This window comes from Macrobrachium nipponense, chromosome 35, assembly GCF_015104395.2.
Source record: "Macrobrachium nipponense isolate FS-2020 chromosome 35, ASM1510439v2, whole genome shotgun sequence".
Classification (NCBI taxonomy): domain Eukaryota; kingdom Metazoa; phylum Arthropoda; class Malacostraca; order Decapoda; family Palaemonidae; genus Macrobrachium; species Macrobrachium nipponense.
The window spans coordinates 38,279,682-38,295,832 of NC_061096.1; the positions used below are offsets into that span (position 1 = coordinate 38,279,682).

Genomic DNA, 16,151 nt, shown 5'->3' on the forward strand with positions numbered 1-16,151 from the left:
TTTTGCTTTACACATCCCTCAAATATCTAAAATTATTCCAGTTCATATATAGCACTCTTAGGTTATATAACACCCACTTTGTAGATTAACTACATTTAATACTCTATATGTACGTATAAGATTTCCAGATCAGGTGTTCAGAGATTATTTAAATAATGCTGGAGCAAAAAAATCTAAATGGCTTATGGATATTAAGTTTGTGAATTCATATAACTTTATTTCACTCTACCACTTTTATATATATCACTTCTTTCTATTACAGGTTACATTGAAGAGTATAGTAATGAGGGCCCTAGCCATTCCTTCCCAAAATTAACTTACACCTTCAGTTACTTTATCAAATCTACAGCAGAGTAAAACATTTACATTATGCATGACCAGACAAAATCAGGAGTAAGGTCAAACTACATTGCACGAGATTCTTCAAGGATTCATTTATATTGTGGATGTAAGATCCAATTGACTGGGAACAGTCAAAAGAAAATTTATGATCCATGATGAAGATGAAAGTTGGGGAATTACCCTCCCAATATGTAAAATGAATTAACATTTTTTCCCTTGCAAGATAGCAGACCCTCCAAGTTAAACAAGTGTTTTATGAAACAATTTTTAAAGATAAGAATTTTTGAAATATGGTTAGTTCAGAAAAAAGCTTGAAAACAACAACTACTAAAATCAACACTAAGCACTGGATTAATATACATACAAAGCTTAAAACTTATATTTTCATCTGTATTAACTTTACTGTAGCCTTCTGTAGAGGGAACAAACGACACACATTTTCATGATATTCAGTGAACTTCTAATTATAACAATGGTTTATCATATAGCAATACGCCTGCTTAAATTCAGTAAAAGAATTTTCTGATGCATCTTTCTATTTTTTTCAAAGATCTGTTCAATATGTACTTCTAAAATATAATTTCTCAGGAAAAATGTCATGTTAGTATTCATGCAAACTAAGAAACAATAGCAACACTGTTAGTTTTCTGCAACACTGTTAGTTTTAATAATGATAACATTAGTGGCCAAGGCCTACCCAAGCCTCAAGAGGTTGTCTGCCCTTCCTGTATACCGCCAAGCAGTCTGTCCTCTACACCAGTTAAAAAGCGCCCAGTAACTCTGTTTATGTACCCAAAGCTGAAACCATTTGGAAAGGACATTATAGAATGATACCAAGAAAAACAGTAGAATAATTTGCTGTCAAAAGCATGTCTGTAATACAATAACTGGGAACAAAAAATACAAGTTTTACCAGGGAGTTCTGATGTTGATTTCAATCTTCGATATATAAACTTCTGGAAGTCAAAGCTGAAATACACATGAACCTTATGCACAATTTAGTATCACAAAAACATGTTAACTAACAATATTTCGATGAAATTTCTTATATTTTAAATAATACCAATGAATCAACTGAAATTATATCTTATGAAAGTTTGCAGTGCAATATTTTAAGATCCAATTTGCATATTTTGTTAAATCAAGTTATCATATGCTGTAAAGTGCATTCTTTGCATATAAATTATATGCAGAGAATGCGTGGTAGAAAAACCTCTTAGCCAGAATTCTAAAGATTGCTCAACAACTTACTTTTTTATAAAATAGTACATATAAAACACCTCCACTTTCATCTCATCACTTCTATCATGTGCCATTTTTCATCTTATAACAAAAATCCCTTTTAGCCTGCCCCGTGGGAGTTGAGGGCTAAAAATTCATTGGTCTGGTTAACCCATCATTGAGAATTAGCCTTAAGGCCAAAATGTGATTAATACAACTCATATATATGTCAAAGAAATGTGATTTATATTTTCTCCTTTACTATGCCAGATTTCCTAGAAATAATGCCAGTTTCACAAAGGGAGGCTAAATGCTAGACCTAACAAGTTTTGTGAAGCAGATTTTATCAGGGCCCATTCCTCCCCTTTGAAGTCAGTATGATTCCTCAATCATGGACTCTAATTCCCTGTACATAACAAGAAATACTGCTTGGCATCCATTCTAAATTCATGCTTGTTCACTTATTTCTGTCTTTCAAAGAGGTCTCATCCTAGCTCTCCCAAGGACCACAGCTCTAAAATTAGAACATAGGTACATACAAAGGAGCAGATACACCTCTAAAACAAGGAATGAAACTGCTCTCCTCTAAATCAAGGAATGAAAGTGCTCTCCTCTAAATCAATGAATGTCAGCCTGCTCTGTCTGCATTTTCTGGAAAAAATAAGCCTCCTAGGAACAAATATATAAGGGGTCTCTGAAGCCACATCAACAGACACTGAATTAATTCAGATCACAAGATCTCATTTTTTCTATGAGTGCTAGAACCTCTTTGGTTGCTGAAGGCCTGTAATTTCCTCCAAGGCAATAATTAACCTCTTGTCCCTAGATCTCTACCTTCTTGTTGATATCTCTTAATAGGGCGGGTTGCTTATAGATTTGGCTTTATAACAAAAGACTACTAAACAGCAGTTGAGTGATACATGCCCCTCCATACTTAAATCAATGGTAGTCTTCTAACCTGAGAGCGTTTTAAATCAGTGTACACAGAGTAACATTTAGGCTATACAATGTGACAGCTAAAGTCCAACTAAGAACTTTTCAAAACAATACTATATATCCTCCTTTGCATTAAGTTCAGGGATTCAGAGATAAGTTGTCATTCCACAGTTTCCTAGGGTGTTATAATATCTTGGTGGACACTCCCAGAAAGAAACAAATGGCAATAACCTCCCAAGGGTTCCTATACCTGGAAGGTTGTACTAAGATATTTTCATATCTGATGCATACCTCATATGGTCCTGCTTGCAACATCACTCAACATGTCAACCAACTATTGTTGTTCATTCACAAATAGTACACAAGATGTTCTGCATATCTAAACATTCCCATTTATCTTTTTTAAAATTGGTTCAAGATGATAACTTACAAAAGTCTTAAGGTAAACATCTGATGAATGAATAAGCCTCAAATTGCAGCTCCTGTTGTGCCCTTACCTTTTACATCAACTTCATATCAAAAGAGTTCACCAAAAAGTTGAGAACTTTGAATGTGCATGATCTGCATTTGAGTTTTTTTTTATTCTTAAATTTTTTTACATGCTGCCAAATGCTCCTCTCTACAGTTAAGTCCCTCTGCACTTAACTGTATGTAGCCAAATGGGCTGGTTTCTCTGTCTGCCACTCTCCTTGATAGTTTTCTACTGACTCCATTTTAAGATAAAATCTCAGAGAGTTTATCCTTAACTCAAGGTACGAATGCGCTTTTAAAAACATGATTGCCCCCTCAAGAACTTGATCTTGTGAGTCCTGCAGAACTGAGGGTCCTCTCAGGATACTAACAGTGAATAAATGCAAGGGAAACTTTGCATCTCCCACAATGAATGTTATGCTGGAATTCCTCATCAACATGCCTTCCTCTCATGATTTGCATCTATCAAAATATCTTGTCAAATTGCAATGAGTTATTTATAAAGGTCATGGTTAATAGAAATAACCTGTTGGTAGGTATTGTTATCTATAGATTTCCCAGTATATTGAATTAAGTTGCCATCCTCTTCCCTAACAATATTTTGGAAAGTCAAGAGTTATGAAGAAATACATCCATGCCTCTAAATCCAAGATATCACTGCCAACACCTTGAATTTTCATTCTTTCAGGTCATCGTTGCCAAACCTCAAGATAATATGATAACATTCTATCTTAATAACATATTAAGAGGGTCTAAATTTCTGCCCAAGACGACTTCAAATTTAAAAAAATGAAAGAATGCATTGTGTTTGGAGTCTGGCAACACCATATCTGATCATGAACATTGTCTCTGGTTAATATTTTTACATTATCAACAGACAACTTGTACCTGATAAATATCTACAAAAACAGTATCTTAATACTTCTTCAAGCAGCCACAGGGTTATTCATGTGTCCCATACCACAGCCACTTAACCAGCCTTTCATTTAAAATCATCATTTCAAAATTCACAGGTTACCAGTAAATGCGCTCTACATCTATTCAAGGCGAGTATATACAACTTGACCATTATCCCATTCTTTATGCTTTGGTAGACATCCTAACCAACCTATATCTTACCACCATCTTTTGGGAAAGACCCTACCATCGCTGGTGCTGCTTAAAATATAAGCTGGATCCACAATAGATCCTACATTTTCTGGTAGGTTGATAACATAAGGTACAGTACTGTCATTTGATATAATTTTCGTAAAATACCTTTCTGCTTCAACATTGCCACCAAATTCATTTCAATGTTGACACAATCTTCAATTTCTCAAATAATTTATTTCGAGGTGTCAAGGTGGAACAGATGAATTTTTGGTTGAAATATAACTTAGCGGCATCTGATATCACTTCGCATTACACCATGCAACAAGACAAAGGTGTAACTAGTATGGCTTAAAGGAGTGGAGAGTCGTATATCATTTCTTCAGTAGAAGAGATTAAACAGATAAGTTGCTTGACTATTTTCAATGGTAACCAAAAATATGTTATTCTTAAAGTAAAGCCTCAAACTGATATAAGGTGAGGACCTCACATGAAGAGTAAACACAGTCAAATGTAGTAGTACCAGTTAGATTGTCCTTGATGAGCCAAAGTACAGTAATAAGCTTTAATAAAGCAATAATTTGTACCAAAGACACAAAATTTATGTATGTACTGAATTTTGATTTTTGGAAGTGGAATTGAAAATTTGTTGAACTTAAACAATCAACTCAAGCTTTGTATCACATTAATGTAGTACTTTTTAAATCTTATAAGGAGATATGCTATTATAAGGTTATTATTCTGATGTCTGATACATATATATGGCATGTGCATGCCCATAAATCAATAAATTTTGGAAGTTTTCACTGTACATAGTATCTGAAACTTTCTCTAAATATCAAGATTGTCCTTCAATCAAGGCCTCCCTTTTAAAAATCCTTTTAAAAGCATTATTCATAATTTTGTCCCCATTAATGAACATTAAATCACTATTGATAAGCTCAACACCATTTATAAAATCATGATTAATTACCTCAAAACTGTATTTCAACTTGTAAAATACTATCATATACAAATGACAAGAGTAGTTTCTATTACGTCAGGCTACACTTAAAAACCCATAACATCTCATAAATGAGGGACCTGAGTAAATCATACTTTTGAAGGAAAAGATGAAGACAACCTGATATAGAGTTACGTACATGATAATACAGTACTATAAATTCATATATACTTACAATTTTCTAATACCAGACTCTCCTCTCTTCCACGGAGCATCTTCTGGCTCATAAGGCATAGGACCTTGAACAGGGGGGTCTTCTTCTTCTGCAGCTGCATCTCTGTAACAAGAAGATTATATTATACAAACAAGCTTACAAATATATATCCTATGAGAACGTCCAAATCTCTTGGGTTATTAAGGGAAAAGAACAGAAAGAAACTGACATATCCCTCCAGAAATGGTTCATAACCAAAAGTGAAATACATAAGTAGGGTGAACACTAAGACATTTTTTTTGCTCTTTGTTCCAGAAAATGTGCATTGAAGAATTACCAGGCTTACAGAACTTTACCTTCAATTATGAAATTCCTCTTTCTATTAATGTAATGTAATAGCTTTGAAACACTCCCAGGAAAAAATTATCATTGAATACAGAGAACTAAATTAAAAGATGGATACACTGCAACAGTAAACAGTACACCAAGACCTGCTCTTTTAGGGTAGATGTACATGTACTAAGAAGGGAAAAAGTAATTAATTATCTTGCGGAAGTGTCTATTTAACTTTAGGCTATGTTACAAAACTGTGTACGTACAGTCATTTTTTTTACTTCACTGGAGAATAGGTTTCTGGCTCATTCATTGATGTTTATCTACATTATTTGTGCTCATTATTGAAAATTGGCTGCTTAAAAACACCAGATGCTGTTGGGATATTTCAGTTTTGTTCATTTTAATGTTGTTACAGTATTTCACAAACTTTTCTCCCCTCTTACCAGCCTTTGCACGGAACATGTCATATACCTCAGCATCTCTTTACCTGACTGAAGGCCAAGGATCATGCTTGCTTGAAAAACAGGAACAAAACCTTTGAGAGTGTGACCTGTGTTGTCCAGAGGACTGAAGACCTGCCTCAAACTTGAATTCTCATGACAATTTTCATCTACTTTTCCCCTGAAGACTCTTTGGTCCAGTCTAAGAGTCTGTTAAACAAATGAGAACTGCATACTGACTGCATCAGAGAAAAATTTCACAACTTCATTCAGTCAAGTAGATCCTGAACTAGGGATGCATTTTGACTAATCAATCCTACCAAGTCATGATCAAAGTAGGATAAACCTACTCACATCTTGTTTTTCAAACAAAAACCATGTCAAAGATTGCTTTTCAAACAGGCTGTTTTACCAAAACAGCACTGAATAACCTCTGGATCATTTATAACAGACTTAACTACCTACAGATGCTGAAAGGACTTCATTTATAGCTAGAATACTACAATCTCTTAATTTTAAAAACCTCACATAAGTAAGGTAGTAAAGACATCTGACAGACCAGCCAGAGACCCTTAAAGAGAATGTGAGCAGGATTTATGTAGTATGTACCAATCACCCAGAGCTGAAGGCAGCCTCTGAAACAGAGCATTCCAGGATTGACTTAAGCATTTCTAACGATCATTAGGTCAAGACAATTTGACAAGAAACATGAAAAGATTTCTTATCTAGAGGCTATTACCCATCTGGGTCACTCATCACTTGATCCTTCCAGTGAAGTCATAAAATGAATATTGTCCAAAACCCTGCCAAAAGAGAACCATTAAAGAAGATTCTCCCCTCTTCCCTGAAAGTACACATTGTCATTACCTATTTAGCATCTAAAAAGTTACTCAGAATCTCAAAACTTTCTTAGCCTAATAATTGAGAATTAGCCAACATAAGATGACTTAACAGGGTATCTTGCAGTTCTAAAGCTTCAGTATAAAGAGGTGCTTTTTATCAAATTGCTCTGTGTCATTACTTTTATATTCCTCAATCTGCATGGTGCCTCATTCTTGTACCTTTTCTTTCATTTCTTTTAAGAGTAAACTGTGCAATCAACATCATTGTATTCTCTTGGTAATATTCAAGACTTTTGCCAGTATGAAAACCTTTAAATACTGTATTCATAACCTACTACAAACCTACTACATACATATATTTTTATAGCATTATGAAAATTCTTTTTCCACATGGAATTAAATATAAATATCATATGTTCTAAATGTAAGTAACATTTGGTAAACAGACTAAGGTTTCTCCTAACTATAACTGCCATTAAATTTCCTCTGTAGAGAAAAAGATTCGAAAAACAAATGTCAGTACAAAATTCAGTGGGTGAAATAAGTGTGGGAAAATGTCTGTCTATCAGTTAGGATCTGATGTTAGAAGCAGACAACACACTCGCCTCTAGCCTGGGTTAGTATTTTTTGCTTTCTTCTTTCATTTGCTAGGCTTTTCCTTCCCCCTCTCATCTCCCCCATCTTCTCAAGATTTTTGTCCTCCTTTGCAATCTTCCTTCATTAGGTAAATCATTTACATATACTAAATGTAATACGTACGTACCTTCACTGGGTATACTTTAGGTACGTTATATGAATGTAATGTTTAGACGACTGGCTAAGTGGAGGAGGAAAAATAGCTTAGTGCAACATTTCAGCGAGGTTGCTATAACATCTTTCTGTGCATACACTAATTAAATGCTGCTCATGCTAATGAATAATCTCCAGGGCCTCATTTTATCCTTTATAACTCATAGCCAGTGTTTCTGATTTTTTTTTTTTTCATCTTTCTGTCACATCAGGATCTTACACTTACAATTCTTCACTCTAGAATCCATCTTTCCTTATGTCAATAATGAGGCCAATAATTTCCTTCAAGTCTATGCATACGTACCTCTCACCAACTTTCTTCCAAACTCACTTCCAGGTTTACATCACAATCACTGCAAGTACACTATTTTCAGTTACTATGATAGTCGAATTCCTCCTTTGAATCAGATATTGTATTTAATGTTATGGCCCCATTACTAATTATGACATTCAGAACACCAGAGTACCTGGCATTAGGCAGATAGAATTATTATGCTGGCAATTGGAGAAGAATACCAATGGTCTTGATTAACAGCCATAGTAGCTAAGTGGCCTTCCCTGGACGTCACAGCCTGATTTTCCAGAGTTCACCTGCTCATGGCTTGACTGATTTCGATAGCAATATGACCCTATTGTCTTGGTGTGATAAAGCTAGGGGATTGAGGGAAGCCTATTGGTCAACCCTGCTGAATCATCAGCAGCCACGGCCCTTGTTCCTCACATCTTGGTGGTTGAAGCTTTCCTTCTACCTAACTAGCTATTAAAGCATAGTATATGATAAATGGGATTGTGTGAGACAAAATTATCTTTATAATACACAAAAGCTCTTTCATGCAAACCCATTAATCATACAGAGACTGACCCCCTCCAACTCCTTGAACTATCTTCTTTCCTTCTGCATGCACAATGGGAATCTTTGGGATCCTCAATAATTTATGCCTCATGAGATGGGATTTCATCATAACATGGAAATTACTTAGGTAAAATTCATGGGTTTGAATGAAAAAACTTGTTTTTCATTTAAAGGCAGTACATATTTTCTAGGTAGTGATGTTTCAGACTAAAAATCTCAACTTTCCTTTGGGATGACAGACACTTCTCCCAATATGACATAGATATATCATGAAATCTTTAGGTAAGTATGAAAGACAGGTAAAAAGATACTCAATGGACATCAAATATACTAATGACCTGTACTTCATAAATAACTTCATTGGCAAAAAAATTCTCATAATTTTATGTGTCAAATAAAGCAGGACTAACTTACGTGGCTTCATGAGAATTTATATTTTCAATTGAAGTGCAATAAGTAAGAAAGCCCAAGGACTGAAATTTAATATAATTCATAGATGAACAACATCAAGAGCCTATGTCCCTTTCGAAGTAATCGTAATTAACAATATTGTCAATTAGATTACATGAAAAAAAATTTCACCCAGATTATTCTTATTTACATAATTCTGGAGCCATACTTACATAAAGAAGTCTTCATTCTAATTACTATTCATCCTCAAAGGAGTTGCCCTTATGGTCCCACCTGGGGGTTTCATAAGACAGACCAACCAATATCAAGAACCCTCTAATAGCTGATTTTGGTCAGAATAGAGCCTGTTGACACAATGATGGAGTATAAAAGTACTTATAGCGGGAAGGCACTTCTCTGCTTACGACGATTACCTGGTACTATTTCATGTTCACCCTTCTGATCCAGAAGTAGCAACAGTGCATGGTTCAGCCACTTTTACCACTACCTTTTGATTTGGGTTGCTAACTTATGTACACTACACATATTTTCTCAAGAGCCTTAAGGGTCATCAGGCTGTCAAGATCAGACGTAGGATGGCAAATCAGGGTTGGTCATAATTATTCTTTCACTCAACCACATTAGGTACTCTATTTCTACATGCCTCTTTCTATCTTCCTTCAAGTTGAGTGGGCACCCAAAAGTCCCCTTAATTTATGCCTTAAGTCAGTTCTAAACAATAAGTCCAAACAAAATGAAAAAATGAAAAAGAATGAGAAATCAAAAGACTTGACTGTTTAGCAATGACAGTTATATAAATCTAAGTAAGAAATCATTTATGTTGTTGTCTCCCAGGAACTTTGGATAATAGAATAAACATCATTGGGGTTGGAGTCTGTGAGTGAATGAACTAAAGGAAATTTTGTCCTTAACTGGAAATGCAGACCAAATATGATAAAAAAAATGTGTATAATAATTTTTCAAGTAAAAAACCAAGAAAACAAACCTTTGACTTAATTCAGTAAACAGACTCAAGATTCTTTGAATACTTACTGATGTACTAATGCTGTTATGAAATATTCCTTCACCAAAAAGAAAGAACACTTAATACTGATGATTTTTTAAAATACAGTATATTATTCAGTATCAATATCAAGAACATAATCCTGGTTAAATTAGTTGAACAATTCAGTGAAAACTGGGTTGTAAACAACTCTAGATTAATGCATTATTTCCTACTAAAATTATCTTTAGTAGTATTCAAGTGAGGAAAGTAGTTAGCAGTAGTATTCAGGTGAGTAAAGTAGTGACGAACAGATGGAATTTGACCTCACCCCCATAGGGAGAAGTGGTCATGATTATTAACTGATAAAGGAAAGGAACAATGACAGGAACCCTTTTAGTTCAATAGCATACTTAAGGGCTTATGAGACTTCACAAGATAAATGTTTAAAAATTACATATCTCATTCACATCTATGAAAACATCTATGATAGTAATGATCTACTTTAAGATGTGCAATATCAGAAAAAAATGATGGTCTGGAACTTATTATGCTCTATGAACTGAGCGCAATGTCCATATGTGAAATTTTGTTTTCCTGGTAAAGGAAAGGAAGAATAAGAAAATAATGCATAAAAATGCATAAAATCACCACAAAGTAGTCCTCCAAAACACATAACAAGTACTAAATGAACTGCTCCAGTCCATAAAAATCCAATAAAAAATATGCATGCAAATATGATTGACTCTTATGAACAGCATTATCTGATACTTCTTTAAAAATGAAGAGAAAATACTTGTTTCCCCAAGACCAATAATATTACACTTAATTCACACCATCTCTGGCTACATGTACCACCAAATAAAATAGTAACTGATATGATAGTTGAAGTTCTCTGACTTCCATATATCAACATCCATGACTTAACATGATACTTAATTTGCCATTTTATACGGAATTGAAAATCACCATAAATTGAAATTTCCTAAAATTTATACAAAAGAATAGATGGACATGTCAAGGAATGTTTTATCATTTGTATACTGTATAAACATCTATTCTATGCCACAACATACTGCCTTAGCTACTAAATACTATAAAATTCTGTTGTAAATAATAAAGTTTAGGTATCTAAAACATATACCATACTATGAAATCGCCAGCCTAAAGTAAAAGCTGTAATTTGAATTGCATAATATTGTACATACTGTACTACACAACTAAATTTTTCCTAGTTACAACATGGACATGCAACTTACCTTTAAAGTCTACATTTTCAAGAATTATATACTGACACGACCCAGACCATGCACAATTGGTTTTAACATTCTACATCAGCAGACTTGTGCATTCATGACAAAGCCAATCATGTACCTCAGGCCAGTATTATTATCGAGCTTTAAGATCTTATTCATGCTTTACATATACTTAAATTTGTTTCCCATGTATCTTCTCTCTGATTTTTACTGTTAATGTCGTATAAAATCTATATATACATTTTTTCATAGTAATGAACTCTATCTACACTGTAAATAAATCTAGTTCCTATTACACTTAGGTGACAATGTACTATTATGGTAGACTTATTACTGCAAATACCCAAGACTAAAATATCCTTGAAATGGGCCCATTGTAATCCCAACTACAGTACACCATTGTCTAGAGTACTGAACTGCATTTTACAAGCATGATTCGCAGCATTTTTTCTTGCTTACTAACATCATCTATCTTGATATACAAGTACCATGAAAACACTCCATGACACAAAGGAGTAGGTAAAAGTCTGGTAATTAGAAAACATCTAGTAACTAGAAGTCTTAAATTCTACAGCATGAGAGACAGGACTTTACATGGAGTGCTTACATCATAAAAGTATCAAGAAAAATTGGGCTTACTGTATTTCGTTGGAAAGTGAGTCGGAGAGAGAGAGAGGGGGTGTGAGTGGGTCTGTAGGAGGTTGCAGCCCCCCCTCTGCTTCAATCATCTCTACTGGTGGGCAGATTATGTGGCTCCGCCTGATGAGACAAGCAACACACACCTCACTAGTAGCACATGACACTCACAACACCACACCACTGATTCTAAGGCTCAACATACTTGAATGGGAAACTCTTATTTCAGTAAAACCCTAGTAAGAATTCCCTCTTAACATCAACTACAAATTTAGTACAATAGATAAGGGAAATAAATGTATACATGGAAATCCACAACTAATGTGTTTTCTTACTAGAATATCATTTTTCTAATAAAAGCTTTAAAAGCCATTCACAGCAACCACAGAATGTCATAAAATAAAAGGATGCTCAAGTTAATATGAATTTTAAAATAATTAGTTACAGAAAGCAGCAATGATTAAGGATTTGACTGCACTATTTAGCATATGTATAAACACTTGCTATGGTCTGAAAAGTGGTTTAATAAACAAACTACGTTAGGTATAAGAGAAGAAATCAGAATATGAATCAAATGGAGAAAATATTAAAATATGAACTACAAGTTTCATAATGATAATACAAAGGCTGAAATGCTGGATTCAGAATAAGTAAAAATAAATTAACTAGCACTTTTGCCCAAAATATATTGATTAAATCTGAAAAATTAATAAAAAATGGTTAAATATATGAAAAAATTCATAAATCAAAATTCCAATGACTACTACATTCATAACTGACAAAAAATTAACACCTAGTCAGATACAATACCTTCTTGTTTTTGAAGAAATGGCCTCACTTAAAATATTGAATACCATAAAAAATCACAAAATTGTAAAACCTCAGGTTCCACAAGGTAAAAAAACTAAATCTAAATGAAGTACTGTATTCAAATTACTAAGCACTTTATACTTGTTGACTTCTACTATAATTTTCTACTAGAATAAAATGTACTACTACCATGAAAATGAAGAACCATGTTTTGACACCTCACATAGGAAATATGACATATAAAACTCATCTTAAATGAGATCTTTCAAGACATTCTTGAAAATATGATTTATTGGGAAAGTACCAGTTTTGCCTTAGAATTGTGATAACACTCACAACTTTATTTCTTTTTCACGTAATAAAGTAGAAACAGTTTATGTTACATATTTGTGTACATGTTTGGGTTAAACTACCTGGTGTGAAAACATGACAGCTTGGTTTTCTCAACAGTGAGTACATATATATCCACTGACCACTGTCATCAAATGAGTTGGCTGCTCTAGCAGGAATTTCTAAACTGACACTGACATTTCCTGTTTCCTTAAAAAATACAACTCATGATGTCCTATAATCTTTTTATTTACATCGTGACTGCATTAAAAAAAAACTGTCTCCTTCTAATATGTGCACACCTATATGTGGTTATTTCAATTATGAAAAAAATTAGGCTGGTTCTAAACTAATGATCAACCAGATCAAGTGAGATCTTTACTGTACAAAAACATCTCTCACATTTTCCATACCATATTTTGCAGTTCCTATACATTCTTGCAAGGTATAGAAATTCCTTACAGGTAGTTGTGTGAGAAAATTCACACAACTATACCTTCCTTATTTCCTACACCCAGATCCCCCCTCTTCCACATCCACACTAACTTCTAGCATATCCCTGCAGCCATCTCTCTAATCTTCAACTCTCAAATGGTACCCCTTGCTAACAACAGTGACTGTAACATTCTAACACCAAAAAGGTGTTTATCAAAATTCAACATACTTTTTTATCATTTTATTACTGTATTCCTATATTTAGACAACTGCATCAGAAAACTGAAACATTCAGTATTCCTTTCCCAAAAGAACTTTAAGAAATGTGAATGAATACATTTCCATGGTATTCAGACCTTCATATGTACTGCCATCCTTGACTCACTTCCATTCAAGCGAAAATCATTTTTATGAAGAGGCAAAAGTCCCTTTGTTGAGTGACAGCAGAGGACTGAGAGAAGGGAGGATGAGCTTACTGATCAAATAAATTACAGATTACTCAAATCTCCTGAGAAGAAAGACAAAGAAAGAAGAATCTTAAATATGAAATCTTCTCTCCAGCATCAGCATAGTTGGGTAAAGCAAACATGTATAAGGCAGTAGCAAATGATGCAATGAAGAGGATTTTATGATATAAAACAAGTTACAATTTACCGAGGCAGACGGCATCTTAAGAAATAATAAAATAGTTATTTTAGGTGTTTATACCATGAAATTAAGACTGTTTGGATAGAAAAACCACCAACAGTTGATGAGACCAACAACCCATATATCCCATGAGACAAAGAGAAAATGAAACATGTAGTCTAACCTGTAAGGAAGTTTTGACAATGACTATTAAAGGAGGGAAAGTGACAAGAAGCCACTGACTTCAAGTTATTGTGTGAGGAGAGAATTAGAGTCACTCAACTGGCAAATTACAACCTGCTGACTTCCAAAACTAACATATAGAGATCAACCGAAAAAAGGTAAATAACATTTACAATATACCTACAGTACTATTTCTTCCTTGTATGTAACCACAAAATCTAAATGTACATATTATGTCTTACTTGTTCTGAACTTCAATACTATACTGATGAAATGGCAGAATTCAAGTTCATTAAGCCTGAGTCAATCATCATGTTTTCTAATGTTCCTTGTAACTGTATTTTACAATAATAAGTAGCATATTTAACCATTCCATGTAAGGCAGAACATGGTTAAAATGCTCTTATGTGATTATTAATACATCAATATTTATTGTCTTATATAATTAAATGCAATTCCCTCTGTTCCTAAACCCGCATTTTATACTTTTCCCTAAGTGCTGACACTGCGACTCGGCATACTGTATCTGTGTTTTTGAGGATTTGGATTAGTAATTGTATCTGATACCCCTTTTCATACTTATTCTTTCACATCATATTTCTCTGTTTGTGATTCATATAATGTGAACACATACACTATACGTATTATCATCTCTTTTGTACAATTATTTTAATCTCTTGCTTAACTTTTCCACGCCTATTACAGCTTTTTATTTTACCTTGAACTAACCTGCCTACTCCATTTTGTTTTGTGCTGTCCCCATTCCACCAGAATTTATATACCTCAATGTCACTCACTGACTGCTTTTGTTCCCACTCCTCCTGTACCAAACATCTGTTCACATTTCTTTGGCAGTTACAGGCAGCTGGGTAGTGGTAGCAATTTCACTTGTAGAATTTAGTTAAAAATTTAGCATTCTCTATTTCCTTACAAGTCCTGCATTCCCATAAAGACAAACTTTCAACCCAACTCATTTACCTGAGCTTGGAACTGCCTAATGATGGGTCATCAAATCCAAATACCTTACCTAATGTAAACTTGTAATTCTATTTTTGAAAATTTTCCTTTCAATATTTGTTTTGAAAGCTGTCGTGCTTCTCAATAACTTAGATCTAGATGGGCTCTTTGACTTACACAAATTAATCTACACTTTAATGACAATACTTTTTGGACTAGCAATTGTTGATTGTGGAGTTTCCACGAAGCATTATGGCCTTTGTCTTTTCTAAATTAAAAATTATCAAATGCAGATGCCCTGAAGTGTACCAATTATGAGGACTTGCAAGCCCAAGCAGAATAACAGCAAGTTTAATGTGCTTGCAAGTCTTTATAGAATAAAGGAATTGTACTGTCATTCCATATATGAAGAAAGAAATTGAGTCTCACAAACACACATATGCATTACTTTCATCAATACCTTGTAGGCCAGTCAGGCTAAAAGACAAAGTTAACAATTGCTAATTACAAGTGATATACACACTGTCCTCAAATTTAACTGCATTAGGCCATGACAATTAAATATAAGGTATGGAACTCCAAACAGTAAATGCATTGGCTCCTTTATCTATGCAGTCTCTCTTACAATAAATTTCCAACATTTATTTGTTCAATATGTATTACTAAATCTCCTAATTCTCTAAGGAACCCATCCTCCAAAATTTGTGGCAATGTTAACTATGCCGTTAACATGATTCCAAAAATGGGAAATTCTGATAACACTGCCATATAGCTTTTTATCTTATGTTTTTTTCTCAGCATAACTACTTAGGTATTGTCATGGTAATTTTATGGTCAAAGTGGATAAACAGAGATGACTCCATCTATGTATAATTGTAAATTTTTATCGGTTCCTTCCTTCTGCACTGATCCTCCAACTTTGCACCTCCACAAAAAAAAAAAAAATCAAAATCTAGAGAACGGACAATCAATGAGAACACTGCATAATATGAAACCTTGAACACCTTTCAGTCTGTTACTCTAATTTTTTAAAAACACATCTTAGAGA

At 34.0% G+C, this 16,151-nt stretch overlaps 1 protein-coding gene across 9 annotated transcripts in view; it reads right to left on the reverse strand.

The window, feature by feature from the left end:
• LOC135208655 (RILP-like protein homolog) overlaps positions 1–16,151 on the reverse strand; it is a 332,766-nt gene that overhangs the window by 28,332 nt on the left and 288,283 nt on the right. For 2 of the 9 annotated variants that reach the window (XM_064241053.1, XM_064241055.1), the window contains exons 6-8: positions 11,765–11,884; positions 5,238–5,339; positions 1,256–1,311 (exon numbers count right to left, since the gene is read on the reverse strand). In XM_064241053.1, coding sequence (XP_064097123.1) covers positions 1,256–1,311; positions 5,238–5,339; positions 11,765–11,884 — 278 coding nt within the window. Of the gene's footprint in view, positions 1–1,039; positions 1,141–1,255; positions 1,312–5,237; positions 5,340–11,764; positions 11,885–16,151 lie in introns of all 9 variants that reach the window. The other 7 variants (XM_064241057.1, XM_064241058.1, XM_064241061.1 and 4 more) reach the window with 5 other exon arrangements.